Source organism: Oncorhynchus masou, chromosome 31 (genome assembly GCF_036934945.1).
Source record: "Oncorhynchus masou masou isolate Uvic2021 chromosome 31, UVic_Omas_1.1, whole genome shotgun sequence".
NCBI classification, from domain to species: domain Eukaryota; kingdom Metazoa; phylum Chordata; class Actinopteri; order Salmoniformes; family Salmonidae; genus Oncorhynchus; species Oncorhynchus masou.
The window spans coordinates 34,122,355-34,146,572 of record NC_088242.1 but is presented as its reverse complement, the minus strand read 5'-3'; the positions used below and the strand labels follow the sequence as shown (position 1 = coordinate 34,146,572).

At 41.5% G+C, this 24,218-nt stretch overlaps 1 protein-coding gene across 1 annotated transcript; it reads right to left on the bottom strand.

Moving 5' to 3' along the window:
* Window positions 1–160: 160 nt before the first annotated feature.
* On the bottom strand, window positions 161–16,895 carry fra10ac1 (FRA10A associated CGG repeat 1). Its single transcript, XM_064950834.1, has 14 exons — window positions 16,802–16,895; window positions 15,816–15,895; window positions 15,623–15,715; window positions 15,483–15,528; window positions 15,136–15,212; window positions 14,934–15,017; window positions 14,770–14,854; window positions 13,721–13,766; window positions 3,787–3,900; window positions 3,480–3,522; window positions 3,212–3,339; window positions 1,633–1,683; window positions 989–1,076; window positions 161–881 (listed from the first exon to the last, which is right to left on the bottom strand). Exons 1-14 carry the CDS (start codon window positions 16,829–16,831, stop codon window positions 839–841), a joined length of 1,008 nt encoding a protein of 335 aa, XP_064806906.1. The 5' UTR covers window positions 16,832–16,895; the 3' UTR covers window positions 161–838.
* Between the last annotated feature and the right edge of the window lie 7,323 nt (window positions 16,896–24,218).

Here is a 24,218-nt window from a genome sequence, read left to right as displayed (position 1 = left end):
TAGAGCACTTTTTTTTAAACAGTACACTGCATTAACTATATGACACATATAGTATGTAAGACAGTGTACAGTTTTCAATCAAGGACAATTCAGAGCAAACGGTTATTCAATCAAATGCAATCTTATCTCTGTGACAACATATGCCTACAGTATTGTAATATGACATCCAAACTCTTTAATTGGGTAATAGGGCACATTTATTAAATTAGCACAGAGATACACCGATCAAAGTAGAATATGTACTATGGTCGACTTCCTCTTTAACGCATGATAACCGTTCATGCAGGTTAACTCACTGTATCTGTGGACTCCTTTAGAAAGAAGAGAGTAATTACTGAAGATTAAAGCCATTGTGTCTAATCCCCGGGCAATGGACACTCATCTGAACTTCCTGACGAAAAGAGCACACGGGCCACTTCAGGCATAATTCACAGCTTCCAAATCGTAGCGCTACAGCATCGAACATTGGTTTGGACATCTATAACCCTATAGACAGAACATTGGTCAACTATAACCACACAGGAAGAACATTAACGATGTGTTAATACATGCACTTTCCAATGCATTGGATTTTATTTGGTCTCTACTACAATGGTTGAATATTTTGCTTCCTCTAGTTTTCTGATATTGATCTTTCTTGGCAGTTCTTCGTGGTTTTACATGCCACTCTATGCATATCGTAGTCTTTATTTCAGTTGTAAAAAAATAAATAAAAACAGATTTTATTTAGCTTCAGATAAACTCAAATATTCAACGAGGACAACTTCTAACACCAAATCAATAACATCAATGTCTGGACACGTAGACTCTTGCTGGCAGAAATCCAAGGTCAGGGTGGTCAAAGAAACATGTCCTCAAAGTACTCGTCAAACTTCTCCTCCCTGGAAGACAGAAAACAGTCACGTCAGACTTTAAATGGCTGGTATTAGTGGCCAAAGGCCTAACAGGACATTGTAAAGGTGAGCTAATGTGAGAGTGCTAAGCTCACCTGGACTTCTCCTCCATGGTGGGGGCTGGGCCTTTCCAGTGGTCTGCCTCTGACAGGCTATCTGGCTCCTCACTGTGTTCTCCCTCTGCTACAGGGCGGGAAGGAGACCATACAAATCAGAAAAATGTTATTCATCAAGAGATTTTCATGTACTACTTTCAATCATAATGCTTTCATAAAACAAACACGTATAACAAGCTTCAACTGCAGCACAAAAAATAGGTACAGTGCTTAAGGTTTGAAGAGGGTCTGAAGAGTCAAGTCCCGACTTAAACGTATAAGAGTATATGGCCCTTGGTCTGCGCCTTGGCTTTAGAGTTTGGCCTTCGTGTGCAACGACGGGCTTTTATTCATGTTAAACCGACAACCGAGGGTAAGCAGGCCCATACTTCAAGTGCAGCTGACAGTGTGAATGGATCGAAGCCACAATAATAGCATGACCGTTGTCGGACATTCTGCGGGGTTGCAGGGAAGACTCCCCTGAGGCTTAAGGGCCAAGCTCGCACACATGTTTTAAAAGGTATTTAAAAGGCACCTGTAATGAATGTGGACACTAGGCCCAGTCTGTTCTGCTTGCTCTGAAGGTGTAAGATAATAAACTGCTCGACTTTAGTAGGGAGGTGGAGAGTGAGAACGAACGGTACCTTTGTCTGACTCTTGGGAGTCGTCCTCAGAGTTACTGGGGGAGGAGTGGTCTGCAAGGGGAGAGAGAAGGGGAACACAGGAAGGGATCAGTCAGTTTAACTTGGACAGCCAACTATGCGCAGTTGACATTGAGTAACAAAAAAGAAGCAACATGACCGTTGAAGGGTCATTAACAAGCAAAAAGTGTTCAGCCAGCTATTATGTAATATCTCAGCTATTATGTAATGGACAATTCCACAGTAAGAGTAACACAGTCCGATTTTTCACTTTAAAATGTAAAATCAAAAACCTATGATTGAAAAGTTAAACAAACCGTACAACTGTGTATGAGGACTACTTTTCACAACTTCACAAAAACAAATGTACTTTAAGAACAGCGCAAATGAAATGTTTGGTAACAGAATGATGGTTTGTGCTGTGTGTACTATCAGTCTGTTTCTGCAGCTGCACAATTCTTCCAGTAAATGTGTTTTGTAAAGTTCAGTGGACATCTTTAAAAAGTAGCCCTTGTGCATAAAGTTGAATGGTTTGTTTAACTTCATTGGTTTTTGTTTGACACGCATTTTAAAAGTGAAAAATCTGAGTCTCAGTGTCACTGTTAACATGGAATTGCCCTAATATCTCAACACTGTAGTAGGCCTATTTTTTATTTTTTTATTTTGAACCTTCACTTACCTAGGCAAATTCTTATTTACAATGACGGCCTACACCCGTCCAAACCCGGACGACGCTGGGCCAAATGTGTGCCAGCCTATGGGACTCCCAATCACGTCCGGTTGTGATACAGCCTGGAATCGAACCAGGGTCTGTAGTGACGCCTCAAGCACAGATGCAGTGCCTTAGACCGCTGCGCCACTCGGGAGCCCCGAGTGTACAAAACTGAGTGTACAAAACAATAACACCTGCTCTTTCCATGACATAAACTGACCAGGTGAAGCCAGGTGAAAGCTATGATCCCATATTGATGTTACTTGTTAAATCCACTTCAAATCAGTGTAGATGAAAGGGAGGAGACAGGTTGAAGAAGGATTTTTAAACCTCGAGAAGATTCAGACATGGATTGTATATGAGTGCCATTCTGAGGGTGAATGGGCAAGACAAAATATTTTAGTGCCTTTGAACGGGTTATGGTAGTAGGTGCCAGGCACACCGGTTTGTGCCAAGAACTGCAACGTTGCTGGGTTTTTCACGCTCAACAGTTTCCCATGTATATCAAGAACAGTCCATCACCCAAATGAAATCCAGACAACTTGACAACTGTGGCAAGCATTGGAGTCAACATGGGCCAGCATTCCTGTGGAATGCTTTCAACACTTTGTGGAGTCCATGCCTTGACAAATTGAGGCTGTTCTGAGGGCAAAAGGGGGGTAGCAACTCAATATTAAGAAGGTGTTCCTAATGTTTGGTATACTCACTGCAAGTTGTTCATGGTTGTGAGTTGGCAAATCCTAATTACATTTACACCATCAAGACATTAGTACAAACACCTTCTGCACTTTTAATTTTATCACCATGGCCTGTTATTTTCGTTTACCTATAACCATGGTTGTACAAAGATATGAAACGGGGGAGTCTTGCCTTTGTGCTTCCTTTTATGTTTGCTTTTGTGTTTCTTGGAGCCTTTCTTGGATCTTTTTGACTGTGGCTCAACTTCATTTTCCTCAGACGACTTTGGTCTTTTTCTCTTGGCGATCACCTCCTTTCTCCTGGAAAAAAGTCACTTGTTTCAATTCTGCCAATCGTCAAACATTAACTGTGACATCTTGACAGCACAAAAAGGGGCCAGAGACCACGTCTTCAATAGACGATGATAAACTGACAAGGAACAATTAGAGATTCAACTTACTTGTGATGATAGTTGAGTTTGAAGGAGCACTCGGGGCAGAGTCCTAGAAAATACCATCTCGGTCAGTATGGCAAACAATTGGAATCGAGGATGTGACCTAGGAAATGATTACTGTGACAGACTGCTACATTTACTTTTAAGTAAACTAAGTTGATTTCGCATGTCGGAGTTTCCTCGGGGATCACAATGAAAGAAGGGAGTTATTCTTTTGGCTTTACGAATGCGATTCGCTTCAACGTGATACTGGAGCGAGGATTTAAAATTCCCAGCCCTAGTTTAGACGGCCAGTAAACAACAGAGCTCTTACGGAGTTTGACCAGTGCATTTCTCTTCTCTCCCTGCTCCACATAGGCAAAGTTCACCTCCCAGCTCTTCAGGCCATCCTCCTTTTCACAGCGCTTGTTCCCACACAGAAACTGGCCTAGAGGGTCAACACAACAGAAACAGGATTCAACTGCATTTCCATACCACACAGAGTAGAGCAATAGAGAGTGATTGAGTAATAATCTGTATCGTGTAAAAACAAAATGTACTCTCATGATGACCTGCATTTTGCAGTTTTTTGTGTGCAAAACCTCGGAAACCTGCATCTGGGCAGGTTTCATTAAAAGAGAACAGACTGAGGGGGAAATATTTTCAAGTGTATGAAGTCACCCAGTATTATACCTATTTTAAGGCAGATTATGCACATAGGATAGTCTGAATACGATGCGAGAAATGCCAATGTAAAGCTCAACAAGGGTGTGTTTCCCTGTGCACTTCATTATCACATTTGTCACTACTAATCAAGTCAAATTAGCTCTCAATTGGAGGAAAGGTGCATAAACATGGCTGTATCTTTAGTTCACACCTTGTTGTGTTACAGCCAGAACTTTAAATGGATTATATCGTTTTTGTCACTGGCCTACAGACAACACCCCATAATGTCAAAATGGAATTATATATATATATATACAGTGCCTTGCGAAAGTATTCGGCCCCCTTGCACTTTGCGACCTTTTGACACATTTCAGGCTTCAAACATAAAGATATAAAACTGTATTTTTTTGTGAAGAATCAACAACAAGTGGGACACAATCATGAAGTGGAACGACATTTATTGGATATTTCAAACTTTTTTAACAAATCAAAAACTGAAAAATTGGGCGTGCAAAATTATTCAGCCCCCTTAAGTTAATACTTTGTAGTTCCACCTTTTGCTGCGATTACAGCTGTAAGTCGCTTGGGGTATGTCTCTATCAGTTTTGCACATCGAGAGACTGAAATGTTTTCCCATTCCTCCTTGCAAAACAGCTCGAGCTCAGTGAGGTTGGATGGAGAGCATTTGTGAACAGCAGTTTTCAGTTCTTTCCACAAATTCTCGATTGGATTCAGGTCTGGACTTTGACTTGGCCATTCTAACACCTGGATATGTTTATTTTTGAACCATTCCATTGTAGATTTTGCTTTATGTTTTGGATCATTGTCTTGTTGGAAGACAAATCTCCGTCCCAGTCTCAGGTCTTTTGCAAACTCCATCAGGTTTTCTTCCAGAATGGTCCTGTATTTGGCTCCATCCATCTTTACATTTACATTTAAGTCATTTAGCAGACGCTCTTATCCAGAGCGACTTACATCTTCCCATCAATTTTAACCATCTTCCCTGTCCCTGCTGAAGAAAAGCAGGCCCAAACCATGATGCTGCCACCACCATGTTTGACAGTGGGGATGTTGTGTTCAGGGTGATGAGCTGTGTTGCTTTTACGCCAAACATAACGTTTTGCATTGTTGCCAAAAAGTTCAATTTTGGTTTCATCTGACCAGAGCACCTTCTTCCACATGTTTGGTGTGTCTCCCAGGTGGCTTGTGGCAAACTTTAAACAAGACTTTTTATGGATATCTTTAAGAAATGGCTTTCTTCTTGCCACTCTTCCATAAAGGCCAGATTTGTGCAATATACGACTGATTGTTGTCCTATGGACAGAGTCTCCCACCTCAGCTGTAGATCTCTGCAGTTCATCCAGAGTGATCATGAGCCTCTTGGCTGCATCTCTGATCAGTCTTCTCCTTGTATGAGTTGAAAGTTTAGAGGGATGGCCAGGTCTTGGTAGATTTGCAGTGGTCTGATACTCCTTCCATTTCAATATTATCGCTTGCACAGTGCTCCTTGGGATGTTTAAAGCTTGGGAAATCTTTTTGTATCCAAATCCGGCTTTAAACTTCTTCACAACAGTATCTCGGACCTGCCTGGTGTGTTCCTTGTTCTTCATGATGCTCTCTGCGCTTTTAACGGACCTCTGAGACTATCACAGTGCAGGTGCATTTATACGGAGACTTGATTACACACAGGTGGATTGTATTTATCATCATTAGTCATTTAGGTCAACATTGGATCATTCAGAGATCGTCACTGAACTTCTGGAGAGAGTTTGCTGCACTGAAAGTAAAGGGGCTGAATAATTTTGCACGCCCAATTTTTCAGTTTTTGATTTGTTAAAAAAGTTTGAAATATCCAATAAATGTCGTTCCACTTCATGATTGTGTCCCACTTGTTGTTGATTCTTCACAAAAAAATACAGTTTTATATCTTTATGTTTGAAGCCTGAAATGTGTCAAAAGGTCGCAAAGTGCAAGGGGGCCGAATACTTTCGCAAGGCACTGTATATATTTTTTACCCCTTTCTCTCCCCAATTTCGTGGTATCCAATTGGTAGTTACAGTCTTGTCTCATCGCTGCAACTCCCATACGGACTTGGGAGAGGCGAAGGTCGAGAGCCGTGCGTCCTCCAAAACACAACCCAACCAAGCCGCGTTGCTTCTTGACACAATGCCCACTTAACCCGGAATCCAGCCGCACCAATGTGTCAGAGGAAACACAGTACACCTGGAGACCGTGTCAGCGTGCACTGCACCCGGCCCACCACAGGAGTCGCTAGTGCACGATGGGACAAGAACATCCCTGCCGGCCAAACCCTCCCCTAACCCGGACGACGCTGGGCCAATTGTGCGCCGCCCCATGGGTCTACCCGTCACAGCCGGCTGCAACAGAGCCTGGACTCGAACACAGAATCTCTAATGGCCCAGCTAGCACTGCTATGCAGTGCCGTAGACCACTGCGCCACTTAGGAGGCAAAGTTGAATTCTGTTTGTTGACATTTTTACAAATGAATAAAAAGTGAAAAGCTGAACTATATTGAGTCAGTAAGTATTCAACCCCTTTGTTATTGCAAGCCTAAATAAGTTCAGGAGTAACAATTTGCTTAACAAGGTCACATAATAAATTACATGGATTCTGTGTGCAATAATAGAGTTTAAAATTACTTTTGAATGACTACCTCATCTCTATACCCCAACATACAATTATCTGTAAAGTTCCTCAGTTGGAGCAGGGAATTTCAAACACAGATTCATCCACAAAGACCGGGTTGGTTTTCCAATGCCTCACAAAGAAAGGCACCTATTGGTCGATGAGTTAACAAAAACAGACGTTGAATATCCCTTTGAGCATGGTGAAGTTATTAATACACCCATTCACTACAAAGATACAGGCTTCCTTCCTAACTCAGTTGCTGGAGAGGAAGGAAATCACTCAGGGATTTCACCATGAGGCCAATGGTGACTTTAAAACATTTAGAGTGTAATGGCTGTGATAGGACATTGTAGTTACTCCACAATACTAACATAAATTGACAGAGTGAGAAGAAGGAAGCCTGTACAGAATATAAATATTCCAAAACATGCATCCTGTTTGCTACAAGCCACTAAAGTAAAACTGCAAAAAATATGGCAAAGCAATTAACTTTTTGTTCTGAATACAAAGTGTTGTTTGGGGAAAATCCAATACAACACATACTGAGTACCACTCTCCATATTTTCAAGCATAGTGGTGGCTGCATCATGTTATGGTATGCTTCTAATCGTTACGTTTTTCAGGATAAAAAAAATAAAACGGGGCTAAGCACATGCAAAATTCTAGAGGAAAACCTGGTTCAGTCTACTTTTCATCAGACACTGGGAGATTAATTCACCTTTCAGCAGGACAATAACCTAAAGCACAAGGCCAAATCTACACTGGAGTTGGTTACCATGAAGACAGTGAATGTTCCTGAGTGGCCTAGTTACAGTTGTGACTTAAAATGGCTTGAAAATCTATGGCAAGACCTGAAAATGGTTGTATAGCAATGATCAACCACCAACTTGACAGAGCTTTAAGAATTTTTAATAGAATAATTGTACAATCCAGATGTGGAAAGACAAAGCTGTAATCGCTGCCAAAGGTGCTTCTACAAAGTATTGACTCAGGGATGTGAATACTTCTGAAAATGAGATATTTCTGTATTTCACTTTCAATCCATTAAAAAAAAAAAGTAAAAACATGTTTTCACTTTGTCATTATGGGGTAGTGTGTGTAGATTGGTGAGAAAAAATATGTTTAATCAATTTTGAATTCAGGCTGTAACACAACAAAATGTGTAATAAGTCAAGGGTATTTACGACTTCTGAAGGCACTGTATATAGGACGTGACTAGTCAGAAGACACCTCCATTCCTATCAACAGTTAAGAGCTGTGGTTGACCTGCCGAGGTTCCTACTGTTGCGGTCTAACGTTATTTTGCACCACCAGGGCTCATTTTAGTCCTCTCCTCCTACAGCAGGAGACATGAAGCAGGAACTGGCCAGTGGCCATGCCTTTAGCAGGCTTAATGATGGATCCTCCAGATTGCCCAGGAGGAAAAGTGTGATGAGCGGCCGGGACTGTTCCCCCCTTCTTTCTTGTCATCCTGCTGTTTAGGAGTCCTAAGACCTCACCTGACCCCAGGCTGCTGGAGCTGGCAACATGCCATGAGCTGCCTTCTTCACGTGAAGGCCTTATCTGCCAGAATAAAGACCATTCTCTCCGATGCTGACAGCTGTGATTTATACTTACCAATGGAAAAGCATAAGCAACAAGAGTTAGCGGTGACTTCTAGAGAGACCGTGTCAACATGACTTTAGGCCGCTGGAGATGGCTACATGCCATGAGCTGCACGTGCAGGCTAATGAACACCTTATCAGCCAGATAAGGCTCCATTCTCCCGGATGTTGGCGAGTCGTTCTAACAATAGTAGAAATTGAAATTGTGCACTAATATTGACTTTTAAAAGCCTGTTATATTAAATGAAGTGACCTTTAAATAAACCACATGGAACATTTAATACATCACATTTTTTATATGAAAAAAAAAAATTATGCAAAAAACTATCTGCTTTCTGGCATGTTTCCACCTCATGTTTTTTCTGACTTCGTGGAAGATTTTAACCCACTTAACCCCAACATTTCTCCAAGCTTTCACCATCATTGTAAAACCATAGTTTTGCCCTATGTTGTTGATTTACATAAGTAATTTGTGAAGATGAATGTTTATTTCATACGATAAGGGATTAATTTACGTTTCGCCTTCATTTTGAGGTCAACCCTGTCACGTAAACTGAACTCTCGTTTTAATAGCAAAAACATTGAACATCTAATAGTCAAATCATAGTGTAAAAGAAGGTGAGCTGATTCCAATTTTTTTTTTGTCATTTTCTTGTTGTTTTGTGGTAGAAAACGGAGAGTCGAGCATAACACACAAATGTACTTGTTAATTTTTTTTAACAAGTACATTTTTGTTACGCTTGCTTTCAATTGCCCCTCCCTGTTGTACACAACATGCTTCCATTCCCCGTCACAAGGGGAGTTATGTCTGATTTAAGATAAAGATTCAGTCGACCTTAACAGGGTTGATGATTTTAATTGGCCCTTTTCCTGTCACTTTAATTGTAATTTGACTTATTTTGACCTTTTGAGATAGGAAAACATGTTTCTTTTATGAAGTGGAACATGTGCTCTTTATGTCAGAATATTATAATTAGGTGAAATAAAGTTTTATAAATGTATTTTTATTTTTAAGAATTACACTACCCAAAAGGCACTCTTTTCCGTGGAACGACTCTGGTAGCTGTGATTATAAAGCATGTTAAGCAATGAAAAGGGAGTTACTCTCTAGGGAGAGGCCCCGCCCCGTCTTAGAGATACAGCGTATGATCTCACTGGAATGGATCTCTAGTGTCCTTTTAGTTTGGACACACTGTGGCTAGCTTCTATGCCCTTTGACTTTCCAAAAACATGTTGTAAAAGTTCCACCAACAACAGTTCCCAAAACTAGCCCCTGATCACGTCTCTCAGTTCCATTACATTTACCCCTAAGAATCATTGGACGAAGGAGTCTTCTGTACGAGGGAGTTTTGTTAAGAGCCTCGATGCTTGGTCTGAACAAAACCGTACCGCATCACTTGCGGTACGGTTTTGGAAGCATAAGGACCTTCTCTTTCATATCAGCAAGAGATAAAAACATATTTTTTTTTTATTTACCCCGTTTTCTTCCCAATTTCATGGAGCTTCGGTTGGCCCGGGATAGCCTGCCTCTTTTGGCAGGTGAGTAAGAGCCGTTCGTGACAGGGTTGGGGTGCGGCCGAATGAGTTGCCGCCCCTCTCCTGATGCGCACCGCATGTTTGTGGCTACTATCTTGTCTCGTCGCTACAACTCCCATATGGGCTCGGGAGAGACGAAGGTTGAAAGTCATGCGTCCTCCGATACACAACCCAACCAAGCCGCACTGCTTCTTAACACAGCGCACATCTAACCCGGAAGCCAGCCGCACCAATGTGTCGGAGGAAACACCGTGCACCTGGCAACCTTGGTTAACGCGCACTGCGCCCAGCCCGCCACAGGAGTCGCTGGTGTGCGATGAGACAAGGATATCCCTACCGGCCAACCCCTCCCTAACCCGGACGACGCTAAGCCAATTGTGCGTTGACCCATGGACCTCCCGGTCGCGGCCGGTTACGACAGAGCCACCCGGGAGGCCTTAGCAAGAGATAATTTTAAAAAAAGACATGGGCCATGTGTTTTGAAAGCTGCATCGCAAGCAATGATTATTGACGTTTCTAAATGCTCAAACACAGCTTCTGGATTGTGGTTCACATGAGCGATTAACATAAAGAGTTCATCGCTCGCCTTTGACCAGCGGCGTGCACTCACAGCATCAGATGTGGATGGTGTCAGCCTCCCGAGTAGCGCAGTGGTCTAAACATTCTCGACATAAGAGATAAATGATGATGATGTCATAAATAATTCACAAATATTGTTTGTATAAAAAACAATGCTGATGCTGCTTGAGTCAACAGTGGATTCAGTGGTCCAACACTCAGAATTGGGGGTCTGCCCGATAAAAATTTTTTTAAAAAGCATATTTGTCATGTCTACTCCTGCTCCCCCACTCGACGTCGCCAGTTTACTAACCACCGGTCCTGGCAACCCATCACGATACACACCTGGACTTCATCACTACCCTGATTACTTCCCTTTTATCTAGCACTCCCTAGCATCTCTCTTCAGGCAGTATTGGTTCAGTTTTTATGTCCGGATGCTTCTCTTGTATTGTACTCTCCATGTTCGCTATTATTAAACTCGCCATTTGAACCGGTTTCCTGACTCCCTGCGTCTACGTTACAATATCTGCTGTTTCAAAGTGAGCAAAATAAACTATTTAGAATATTATATAAGCGAACATGTTTTTATGTCTGGGACCTTTGAACAGAAAGTATCCAACTCATGGAATTACAAAGTGATTGCAGACAGACATGTCGAAAGATGAACTACTGACCTTGCTTGATCAATACATCTTCACATGTGTACTAATCTCGGTTAACCCAGAACTAAAATCTTGCGTAATTGGGTCTATACATGTTACAAATGGATAGTTCTGGTTCGCGAAGTCTCTGCCCTTGCAAAAAGGAAACTCTCAGCCAAACCCAAACCTGACACATCCAAATAACCAGTGACTAAAACCCAAACATCGGAACTACTCGTTATCCCACGCATCCCATTCAGTCTCGACAGATTCTACGGTTTACACTCCAGTCTCACCATGACGTAGGCCCTACCTACTTCAGACTGGGGGATTCTCCAAACACCAGCTTGGTTGGCAACAGTGTTGATTTAGGACACACTTTGTTGAATTGTGTCAACTCGGTTTCAAGGAGCACACATTGTCACATGCTAAAGTAGGCGGACACACCATTGCCATATGGGGATGGACAGACATGGTCTTAGCTAAGACAGATGGCATGTAAACAGTATACTAAGGCTCAGACGGTAAGAGGGTTTAGGGGCCCTAGCGCTCCAGCGGCAGACACGAGAACAAATCAAATGTTATGTCACATGCGCCCAATACAACAGATGTAGACCTTACCGTGAAATGCTTACTTACAAGCTCTTAACCAACAATGCATTTCAAGAAAGAGTTAAGATATAATTTAAAAAGTACAAAAAAAAAGTAAAATAACAATAACGAGGCTATATACATGGGGTACCAGTACCGAATCAATGTGCGGGGGTACAGGTTAGTCGGAGTAATTTGTACATGTAGGTACGGGTAGGGTAGGTACGGGTAGTGACTATGCATAGATAATAAACAGCGAGTAGCAGCAGTGTACAAACAAAGTGGGGGTAAATAATGTAAATAATCTGGGTGGCCATTTGATTAATTGTTCAACGGTCTTATAGCTTGGAGGTAGAAGCTCTTAAGGAGCCTTTTGGACTTAGACTTGGTGCTCCGGCACTGCTTGTCGTGCAGTAGCAGAGAGAACAGTCTACGTCTTGGGTGACTGGAGTCTTTGACAATTGTTTTGGGCCTTCCTATGACACCGCCACCAGTGCGGAGAAGACAGAAACATAAGGCTGTGGAGAGACGGTCCTTTTAACAAAAGCATCGGGTCCTTTTCTTATCAAATGAATGCTGTGCTGTATAGAGGGTGAAAAAAGATTTATGACCCCTTTGGCAAAACAACAGCTGTAAAAGGCTTGCTATAAAACCTTGTGTATAGTAAGAAAGAAGTGCTGTTGCTGAATCTTTCCTGGTGTCGCCAAAATGGGTAACTAACGTTCATTACACATGATTAGATCAATACTTGACCTAACCCAAAGCAACATGACCTGTGACACAGAGATAGCATGAAACTAAAGTATGACTAGCATTGGCCAGAGAGAGAACATGACTGGCCTCTTACACATGTAGACGATCAGATTCGAGGTCATGGATTGGTCATTGCATCCCAATGAAGAGGGAATGATAGAACAGAGCATCGGCTGTGAACTTTGATGTTCTGAGTCAGCCTTTTAATCCCGTGGCACTGCCTACAAAATAGCAGTAAACTAAAATACAAGGGCGGGATTAGCTAGAGTGACTTAATCTGGTACAGCATATTGGCTTATTCAGCTTTCTCAGAGTGGCAAGAATAGATCTGTTCAATGCATTACTTAAAGTCTCTCAGTGCACTCACCTTGTAGCATTTCCCAATAACCTAATCTATTTATACTTTCTATCATCCACAAAAGCGATCATCCACAAAGCGATCATCCACAAAGCTTTTTAAAATAATTTACAAGTGGATAATTGAATGGCTACTCTATTTGTGTAGTTACTTCCTGAGTACCAGGGAAGGAGGAGATTTATTTGGAAGGATCAATGGCAGACATCACACATCTATTTGTTTTGGGGAAATACATTTATCTGGTGATTATTTTCCACATAATAGAATGCAATGACCAATCCATGCTCTGGCTGAGAGTTTCCATTTAAGGGAGTGGAGACTTTGCTAGTTCAGTTAGTATCTAGTGTCTTTTCTCATACATCTCCCCCAGAACCTAATCGAGCGTCTGACACAATTACGGTAGATTTTATTTCTGGGTTTCCGAAATTAATGTTAACCAAAAGTGGTTAACTCTGATCCTGGAGCGCCGCAGGCACCATCGAGTTTTGTTCCAACCAGATACCACACCTACTTCTAGAAATCAGCTCACCAACTAAGCTTACTGACTATTCTTAGTGGTTGGATACATTTCACCCTCCTCTCCCCAGTCGAAATCCAAAGAGGTAAACTAAAAACCTTACGTGCCTGCCATGTGGTATTACAAGAACAGGGTTGTCAACCCCTGAAAGCTGAGTCAAAGTAAGCACGCCTTGACCTTTATTGCCATCTAGTGGTAGAGTGTCGCATTACTTCTGACTAGAGCTGTTGGTTGATACAAACTTATGTCCCCGACTCCAGGTATTGGTATTTTAATGGTGAACTGTATAAGCCATTAACTGAATAAACAACAAACGAATAAACAGAACTTTCATCAATGTAAACATTTATAATGTATAAATGTCTCTGAATTTAAAATGTAATAAAGACTACCTTTGCCAGAGACGACTTCCTTTTCTACGCGCCATCGGAATCCAAACTGGAGGAAAAGCGCAGTCATCCTCATTAATCACATAATACCAATAGAACACTATGTATGCGCACTTACATAAACACTAAAGTTTGGGGTCACTTAGAAATGTCCTTGTTTTGAAAGAAAATCACTCTTTTTTTGTCCATTAAAATAACATCAAATTGACCAGAAATACAGTGTAGACATTGTTAATGCTGTAAATGACTATTGTAGCTGGAAACCGCTGATTTTTAATGGCCAGCATCCCGGAGTCAGCTCTTCACTGTTGACGTTGAGACTGATGTTTTGCGGGTACTATTTTATGAAGCTGCCAGTTGAGGACTTGTGAGGTGTCTGTTTCTCAAACTAGACACTAATGTACTAATGTCCTCTTGCTCATTTGTGCACCGGGGCCTCCCACTCTTCTTTCTATTCTGGTTAGGGCCAGTTTGCCCTGTTCTGTGAAGGGTGTAGTACACAGCGTTGTACGAGATCTTCAGTTTCTTGGCAATTTCTCACATGGAATAGCCTTCATTTCTCAGAACAAGAATAGACTGACGATTTCCGAAGAAAGTTATTTGTTTCTGGCCTGTAATCAAACCCACAATTGCTGATGCTCCAGATACTCAACTAGTCTAAAGAAGGCCAGGTTTACTGTTTCTTTAATCAGAACAACAGTTTTCAGCTGTGCTAACATAATTGCAAAAGGGTTTTCTAACGATCAATTAGCCTTTTAAAATTATAAACTTGGATTAGCTAACACAACGTGCCATTGGAACACAGGAGTGATGGTTGCTGATAATGGGCCTCTGTACGACTATGTAGATATTCCATTTCAAATCAGCCATTTCCAGCTACAATATACAATAGTAATTTACAAAATTAACCGTGTCTACACTGTATATCTGATCAATTTTATGTTATTTTAACGGACAAAAAAAATGTGATTTTCTTTAAAAAACAAGGACATTTCTAAGTGACCCCAAACATTTGAACGGTACTGTATATAATACAAAAAAATACCACATACCTTGTTTTCTTTATATCTGCTTAGGTCAGCGATACAGTACTCTTTGAAGAGCTTGTCATAGTACTTCTTTGCTAGTTCTTTCTCCCTGATAAGAAAAGAGCAGCTATTGGTGACCAATATTTCCAACAGTGGCAAATAAAAGTATTTTGTTTCACAGTACTTACCATGTCATTTCTTCTTCATCCTCATCCCGCCACAGGAAGCGATGGTTTTCACGCACCACATCCAGGTCCGATTTATCATTGGCCCTTAGGTTTACAATGACAAATGACGTGTCAGCATTTTTTCATATCACACAGAAATGTATCATTAGGAAGATCTCTACTCCACATATTAGGCAACATTAAAAACAAAAGCAAAACTTACGTGGAGCGTCTGAGATCCTCCGCTTTCCCACCATAATACAATATGTAGTCACTGACAAACTTTTTATGTCTCTCAAACTGAAGGTAAATGGTTAGGGAATCAATGATAATAAAATCATGTAGAATAATAAGGAACTGAATTAATATTGCATCCTGGGGGGAGAAAACAACAGATATTGAACATTGTTGCTGGGTGAAGCACATTTAGGGGGAACTTTGCTGCTATTCTGGCAGGTACACACTCCCAAACATGAATCGTCAATCACAATGCACTCTAACATGCGACGGGGGACCTTTTATCATTTTCTTACTTGGGAAAACTCTTCATCGTCAATTTTAGAAGGATACAGCATTCATTGATATCAGGTGATGACGTCGGTTTCTGGCTTCCTCTCTGTGTGGGAACACAAAACACTTGCAGTCACTAACAGAAAACATAATTGACATCAGGCAACGATGCTTCATTATGAAAGAGACCGATACTGTACCTGTCATATTCATGAGTGGCAACATCCCTATGTGCCACCTTTGTGTGTCTTCCTTTCTGAAAGGGCTTCCGCAGAAGATCATCCTCACGTTTCCTGCAAGTCAACATTAATGAGAAAAAAAAATGGTATGTAGTATCTTGAAGTAGGCTAATTGTTTGGATTTTAGTTTGCTATATGGTCATCTGGCCCTTACCTTTTCACTCCACGTTGAGACGTCTCCCCCTGGCCCTCGTCATCACTGAAGTCGGAGTCATACCCTCCGCCTCCATGGACCTGCAAGAAAAGTAACCTTTTTGTCATCATGCCATATAGCTTGTTAGACCCCACGATAGTAGGCCTATAATCTATTGTTTAGCCATCAAGCACAGGTAGGCTAAATCTACAAAAATAGGAAAGGTAGCTTATGAAATATTAGTTGTTTTGGAAGCATGTGTGACTCAATGTGGCCGGCAGGTAGCCTAGTGGTTAGAGCATCGGACTAGTAACCGAAAGGTTGCAGGATCGAATCTCCGAGCTGACAAGGTAAAAATCTGTTGTTCTGCCCCTGGTCTGCCCCTGAACAAGGCAGTTAACCCACTGTTCCCATGTCATCATTGAAAATAAGAAATTCTTCTTCATTTACTTGCCTAGTTAAATACAAAAATACAAGGTCAGCTTTATCAAATGGCCATCTCAGCAGACTGGATGAAACATCACACCAGGGCTGCATTGCAGTGAAGGGCTAACTTGGTTAGGATGCTGTTTTGTCAACATCTGCAACGTGAAGGTCAGGATGTGGGGCTGAATTGGTTAGGTAACTACATTTGACATAGAGCAAGGAATTGAGAAATTGGCACTCACTTTACTTTGACTCTGGCTAGAGTTAACGTTCGCCCAAATGTAATAGCCAGGTAACTTGCTTGCTAGCTTTAGCTACTTGCTGCTGTTGACCATGGCCATTGCTGTCGTCAATATGCATTTTTGTAGGGCAAGGTACAGTATATAAGTAGCTAGCGTCGTCTCCTAAGTTGCACCCAATGTGTAACATGTGCAGCTAGCCATAAAGCATTGACTCTAGCGTGTTGACTAGATCCAGATACAGCTAGATATGTGACATGGATGAAACAAATGGATCAAGTATAAATACACTATTAAGCAGTCCATTTTGTCTGACCTAAGATAAAGTCGAGATACAACTACCTTTACGAGACTGTCCATATTTCTCGCCATGCTCACGATTAGCCTACGGTTTGTTTACATTGGAAAGTATTCTTCTTCTTTGGGTTGACAGATTGCATTCGACGTTTAAGGTGCATACAACGCCACCTACTGTACTGGAGTGGGAGGCTAGTCACAGCCTACCTACATTAAATTATCTTCATTCGTCCTGTTCCTCTAAGAAAGTTAAATAGAGCCCTAGACACCACTTTCCTCCCCCAACTACACCCCCCAAACTCCAACCCTGTCCAACGTCTAACTTTTTTACACAATATCTCCCTCTCTATGTCATACAGTTCACAAACTATGCTCACCGTATCCTCCACTAAACACTCATCACACAGCGTGGTTTCATGTCTCCCTATCATCCACAACGTGGCATTCAAACCTGTGTGCCCAAACCGTAGTCTACTCCACACAACTTCCTCTCTTCTACATCCCATGCTCCCCACCTCTTCCTTTACTGACCAGTGCACGCAATAAAATTGCCTCCCCTTACTATTTGCATCCCACTCCCTTTGCCAAAGATCACGCCCTTTTGCCCCGACCAAGGACTTGACTTCCCTGCGGCCCAGCGGGACCTGAATATCTACCCCCTCTCTCCTCGCCACACTCTTAGCCACAACATCAAGCCTTCTCATTACCCTCCACAACCAAATGGGCAGGAACACAGCAAAAGCTTACCACCACTCCCATCCTCTCCAATCCCATTAACAGCACTGTCATCTCCACAAACAAGTCTCCCCTATCCGACCTGCCCGCCTTCACACTACTCAACACTGCAGCTGAATCAGAGCAAATCACCACTCAGTGGTTTCACCTTCTCCACCCATCTCAGACCTATAATAATGTCCATCAACGCGGCCGCATACACTGACACATAATCAGTTAACCACTTACATACTCTAACGTTGAAATCTGGGATATACACCCCTGCCCCGTACCCTACCACTAACTGGATCCTTTGAATCATCTGTATATATCCTTAAAAAACGAATAAAAACGATTATCTACAGTAAATATATCTCTCCACACACCTTCTCACGTCCTCATCCCACTCTCTGCTACCCTCAATCATATCCACATCTACACTTGGTTTCGTAAACAGCCACAAAGGAACATTCCCCAATGCAATCGCCGGCCCTATCTCTCTCTCCCCCAGTCCATATTCTACCACTTTCTGCCCAATTGTCCACCAGTACACGCTCTGCTTACCCACTCCTCACTCCCAGCAGTCCCCAGTTTCCGTGACTGCAGGATGTCCTTTTGAACTCTTTCAACCTCGCCCAGTACGCTAATGCAAGTTTGTCCCGGCCTTATCCTCAGTGGCAGTTCCCCACTATCCAGCTGCAATGCCTCAACAGGTGTCGTATTGGCAAAGTCGCGTATTGATTAAGTATAAGAGATCGTTTATGATTGGAGGGGCTGGAGCATAGAGATCCTATTCAATTCTAGCTCTAATTCCTAATTGTATGGCCTGGAGAATGTGTGTCACACAAAAAGAAAGGTGGATTAAATGTATTTCTAACAGAGAACTGTCACAACCAATGATATATATATAAACACCATTGGCCACAACCAAATTTGCAGGGCAGGTCCTTTCCAAATCAAAGAGTTTCCAACAAATGTGATGCTGGAATCAAACCACAGCTTAATACCGAATACACAACATACATCAGATATTCAGGTGCTGATTTTAATAATAAAAAAACAAAGTTGTTTTTGAGAAGAAAAACACATAAATACAGAAGGCCCCTAGTCTATTTTGAACATGCATACAGAGAACTCCAGAGTAGAGCACAGACTAGCCTTTTTCTATGAACTTCCGACTTGTTTGATCCGCTATGCTGTCGATACTTACATTAAAATTCTTAAACCCTTATTGTGTACCAGAGTAGGCTGGTGGGAGAAACTATAGAAGGACGAGCTCATTGTAATGGATGGAATGAAATGGAATGTGAGAATGCTATTCATTAACTACAGCTCAGCATTCAACACCATAGTGCACTCAATTACAAAGGAGATGATCATATGACTACAGGAAAAGGAGGACCGAGCACGTCCCCATTCTCATCGACGGGGCTGTGGTGGAGCAGGTTGAGACACAGCAAACCTTCTTGCCACAGCTCGCATTGATGTGCCATCCTGGATGAGCTGCACTACCTGAGCCACTTGTGTGGGTTGTAGACTCTGTCTCATGCTACCACTAGAGTGAAAGCACCGCCAGCATTTAAAAGTGACCAAAACATCAGCCAGGAAGCATAGGAACTGAGAAGTGGTCTGTGGTCACCACCTGCAGAACCACTCCTTTATTGGGGGTGTCTTGCTAATTGCCTATAATTTCCACCTGTTGTCTATTCCATTTGCACAACAGCATGTGAAATTTATTGTCAATCAGTGTTGCTTCCTAAGTGGACAGTTTGATTTCACAGAAGTGTGATTGACTTGGAGTTACATTGTGTTGTTTAAGTTTTCCCTTTATTTTTTTGAATAGTGTAGACTTTTCTGCTGTATTATTGATTGTATGTTTGTTTATTCCATGTGTAACTCTGTGTTGTTGTATGTGTCGAACTGCTTTGCTTTATCTTGGCCAGGTCGCAGTTGCAAATGAGAACTTGCTCTCAACTAACCTACCTTGTTAAATAAAGGTTAAATAAAATAAATAAAAATGTCCTAACCGAATTGCCAAAACTAAAGTTTGTTTACAATAAATTTGTGGAGTGGTTGAAAAATGAGTTTTAATGACTCCAACCTAAGTGTATGTAAACTTCCGACTTCAACTGTATATAATTTGGTCAGTATATATGCCATTTTGACATTTCTTATGCCATTAGGACATGGTTCACTGACTTTTGGGTTTGGAAGATGACGTCCTATGATCATCTATGGCAAATGGACATAAAATCCTGATTTGGTACTTTCAATACTTTTATATGCCGTTTGGACATTTCTTATTCCATTTGGACTTGGTTCACTGACTTTTGGGTTCGGGAGCCAACTTCCTATGATCATATATGGCAAATGGACATAACATGGGCCTTATGGACAAACTCAATAAAATAAGACAAATGTATGTCCATACGGTTACTACATATGTATAATTGGCAATATTTCATCCTTGACCTTGTGATCATTTCCCATATGAAATCCTACGGTGGGGCACTCTCGCCCCCAATGGGATTTTTGGTTTATGAAGCTTGGCATTTGCAATATTCCGGTTGCAATATGTTTTTGATGAACTGCCGTCCGTTTGAATGGTATTTGCGATCGTGTATATGGTTTGCCCAATGCCAATAAGATGCCATTCATTTTTGTCCATTTCATGGGGGTCTTCCCTTACCTGAACACTAACTTTAACCCCTACCCTAACCATAATCCTTACTTAATCATAACCATTTAAAATGTAAACTTTAATGGGGTAGGGACATCCCAAGGATGTCACATCTTTTGCTCATTTGCGTAGTTCATTGTTTAAATCCAGCATTCACTTCCAGCATTTTATTCAATGTCTTAATTTTCTGCACTGTGTTATGATTTACACACTGTCACATTTATTTTGTCTTAGTATCCCTCTATTTCAACAACAGCAAAAACTTTTCCTTGACAGAATAATTATTCTCCTCTGACTGTGCATTTTCTGCATTTATACTTTCGCCAATAGAGGTGTATTGACCAATTTCAATGGGTTCTGTACTCCTGAAGGGGTTGACTGTTTTTGTGCTTGCCAGTTAGCTAGCAGTTCTCAGCTGTCAGCAGCAAATGGCTAGCAGTTTCTGACTCGCATTAAAAACTGATGATTCCCATCATTTTTCGAGTCATTACTAAATCAAACATTAAACCTTGTAAACAACTAATGGTAATTTATGGTAACCTGGTAAACAATTCATTTAGACCCAACATTTATTTGATACAGGCGTTTATTTGCTGAAATGTGTGCATTTCGCGTCTATGAGAAGGAAGATGAGGCTATTTGAGACTCGCCAATTTAATTGAAGTTTTACAGTAGGTTAATAACAATATAATCAAAAACCAAATCAAAATCATAATAATAATACAATTGTAATAGCCTATGTAATATGATGCAGCTAAATATATTATCCTCCCCACAGATCTTATTTTAATCAGTTTTGTTCCCAGGGGGCTTACTTACCAGTTACATTTCTGTGCTCAACCAAATGTTTATTTCTTTGCAGCCCTCTCAGCGAACATGCTGAATCACATGCTGTGTCTTTTTGTTGACTTTAATGGGGGATCAACCACAATAACAGTGGAGTTCTGTTCAAGACTGGAAAAGTTCACTCCTACTATCCCACCATTTTCCGAGGACTTCAATTACAGCATTCAGAAGAATAAGAGATCTATTGTTCCCATTTGGCATAACTGATCTATAACAGAATCTTTGCTGGAATCTATGAGCACACAGAAGTACAGTCAGGTAGCAGATATGATTAATGGTTACTTCTCCAAAACATTTCCCTACACAAAAAAACATTGTTTTCACATATTAGTGTTATTTAACACTGTTCAACACTGTTAAACATAGGAATTTGTGGTTTGGGGTGGATTATCCCTTTCAAAAGTTTGGATTTCGGCAAACAAAGAAAGGCAAGCAACAACAGAGGACACATACTGTAGGTACATATTGCGCAGTGGAGCTTGGTAGGAGAAGCTATAGGAGGACGGCTCATTGGAATGGCTGGAATGGAACAGCGTCAAACATGTCGCTCCCATACAGTTGAAGTCGGAAGTTTACATACACTTAGGTTGGAGTCATTAAAACTCCTTTTTCAACCACTCCACAAATTTCTTGTTTACAAACTATAGTTTTGGCAAGTTGGTTAGGACATCTACTTTGTGCATGACACAAGTCATTTTTCCAACAATTGTTTACAGACAGATTATTTCACTTATAACACACTGTATCACAATACCAGTGGTTCAGAAGTTTACATACACTAAGTTGACTGTGCCTTTAAACAGCTTGGAAAATTCCAGGAAATTATGTGATAGTCTAATTGACATAATTTGAGTCACTTTGAGGTGTACCTGAGGATGTATTTCAAGGTCTACCATCAAACTCAGTGCCTCTTTGCTTGACATCATGGGAAAATATAAACAAAATCAGCCAAATTGTAGACCTCCACGAGTCTGGTTCATTCTTGGAAGAAATTTCCAAATGCCTGAAGGTACCACATTCATCTGTACAAACAATAGTATGCAAGTATAAACACCATGGGACCACACAGCCGTCACACCACTCAGGAAGGAGATGCGTTCTGTCTCCTAGAGATGAAGTACTTTGGTGCGAAAAGTGCAAATCAATCCCAGAACAACAGCAAAGGACCTTGTGAAGATGCTGGAGGAAACAGGTACAAAAGTATCTATATCCACAGTAAAACGAGTCCTATATCGACATAAACTGAAAGGCCGCTCAGCAAGGAAGAAGCCACTGCTCCAAAACAGCCATAAAAAAAGCCAGACTATGGTTTGCAACTGCACATGGGGACAAAGATTGTACTTTTTGGAGAAATGTCCTCTGGTCTGATGAAACAAAAATAGAACTGTTTGGCCATAATGACCATCGTTATGTTTGGAGGAAAAGGGGAGAGGCTTGCAAGCTGAAGAACACCATCCCAACCGTCAAGCACGGGGGTGGCAGCATCATATTGTGGGGGTGCTTTGCTGGAGGAGGGACTGGTGCACTTCACAAAATAGATGGCATCATGAGGCTGGACAATTATGTGGATATACAGTGCCTTGCGAAAGTATTCGGCCCCCTTGAACTTTGCGACCTTTTGCCACATTTCTGGCTTCAAACGTAAAGATATAAAACTGTATTTTTTGTGAAGAATCAACAACAAGTGGGACACAATCATGAAGTGGAACGACATTTATTGGATATTTCAAACTTTTTTAACAAATCAAAAACTGAAAAATTGGGCGTGCAAAATTATTCAGCCCCCTTAAGTTAATAATTTGTAGCGCCACCTTTTGCTGCGATTACAGCTGTAAGTCGCTTGGGGTATGTCTCTATCAGTTTTGCACATCGAGAGACTGAAATTTTTTCCCATTCCTCCTTGCAAAACAGCTCGAGCTCAGTGAGGTTGGATGGAGAGCATTTGTGAACAGCAGTTTTCAGTTCTTTCCACAGATTCTCCATTGGATTCAGGTCTGGACTTTGACTTGGCCATTCTAACACCTGGATATGTTTATTTTTGAACCATTCCATTGTAGATTTTGCTTTATGTTTTGGATCATTGTCTTGTTGAAAGACAAATCTCCGTCCCAGTCTCAGGTCTTTTGCAGACTCCTTCAGGTTTTCTTCCAGAATGGTCCTGTATTTGGCTCCATCCATCTTCCCATCAATTTTAACCATCTTCCCTGTCCCTGCTGAAGAAAAGCAGGCCCAAACCATGATGCTGCCACCACCATGTTTGACAGTGGGGATGGTGTGTTGTGGTTGATGAGCTGTGTTGCTAACGTTTTGCATTGTTGCCAAAAAGTTCAATTTTGGTTTCATCTGACCAGAGCACCTTCTTCCACATGTTTGGCATGTCTCCCAGGTGGCTTGTGGCAAACTTTAAACGACACTTTTTATGGATATCTTTAAGAAATGGCTTTCTTCTTGCCACTCTTCCATAAAGGCCAGATTTGTGCAATATACGACTGATTGTTGTCCTATGGACAGAGTCTCCCACCTCAGCTGTAGATCTCTGCAGTTCATCCAGAGTGATCATGGGCCTCTTGGCTGCATCTCTGATCAGTCTTCTCCTGGTATAAGCTGAAAGTTTAGAGGGACGGCCAGGTCTTGGTAGATTTGCAGTGGTCTGATACTCCTTCCATTTAAATATTATCACTTGCACAGTGCTCCTTGGGATGTTTAAAGCTTGGAAAATCTTTTTGTATCCAAATCCGGCTTTAAACTTCTTCACAACAGTATCTCGGACCTGCCTGGTGTGTTCCTTGTTCTTCATGATGCTCTCTGTGCTTTTAACGGACCTCTGAGACTATCACAGTGCAGGTGTATTTATAAGGAGACTTGATTACACACAGGTGGATTGTATTTATCATCATTAGTCATTTAGGTCAACATTGGATCATTCAGAGATCCTCACTGAACTTCTGGAGAGAATTTGCTGCACTGAAAGTAAAGGGGCCGAATACTTTCGCAAGGCACTGTATTGAAGCAACATCTCAAGACATCAGTCAGGAAGTTAAAGCTTGGTTGCAAATGGGTCTTCCAAATAGACAATGACCCCAAGCATACTTCCAAAGTTGTGGCAAGCTGGCTTAAGGACAACAAAGTCTAGGTATTGGAGTGGCTATCACAAAGCCCTGACCTCAATTCCCAAGAAAATTTGTGGGCAGAACTGAAAAATTGTGTGCAAGCTAAGAGGCC

Bases quoted from the DNA above. Each gene is read 5' to 3' on its own strand.
- fra10ac1 (XM_064950834.1), bottom strand. From the start codon at position 16,831: ATGGCGAGAAATATGGACAGTCTCGTAAAG. The intron at 15,213-15,482 runs GTATCCTTCTAA...ATTTACCTTCAG, and splicing joins ACCTGATATCAATGAATGCT to TTTGAGAGACATAAAAAGTT. The intron at 3,340-3,479 runs GTAAGTTGAATC...ACTTTTTTCCAG, and splicing joins AAACTCAACTATCATCACAA to GAGAAAGGAGGTGATCGCCA.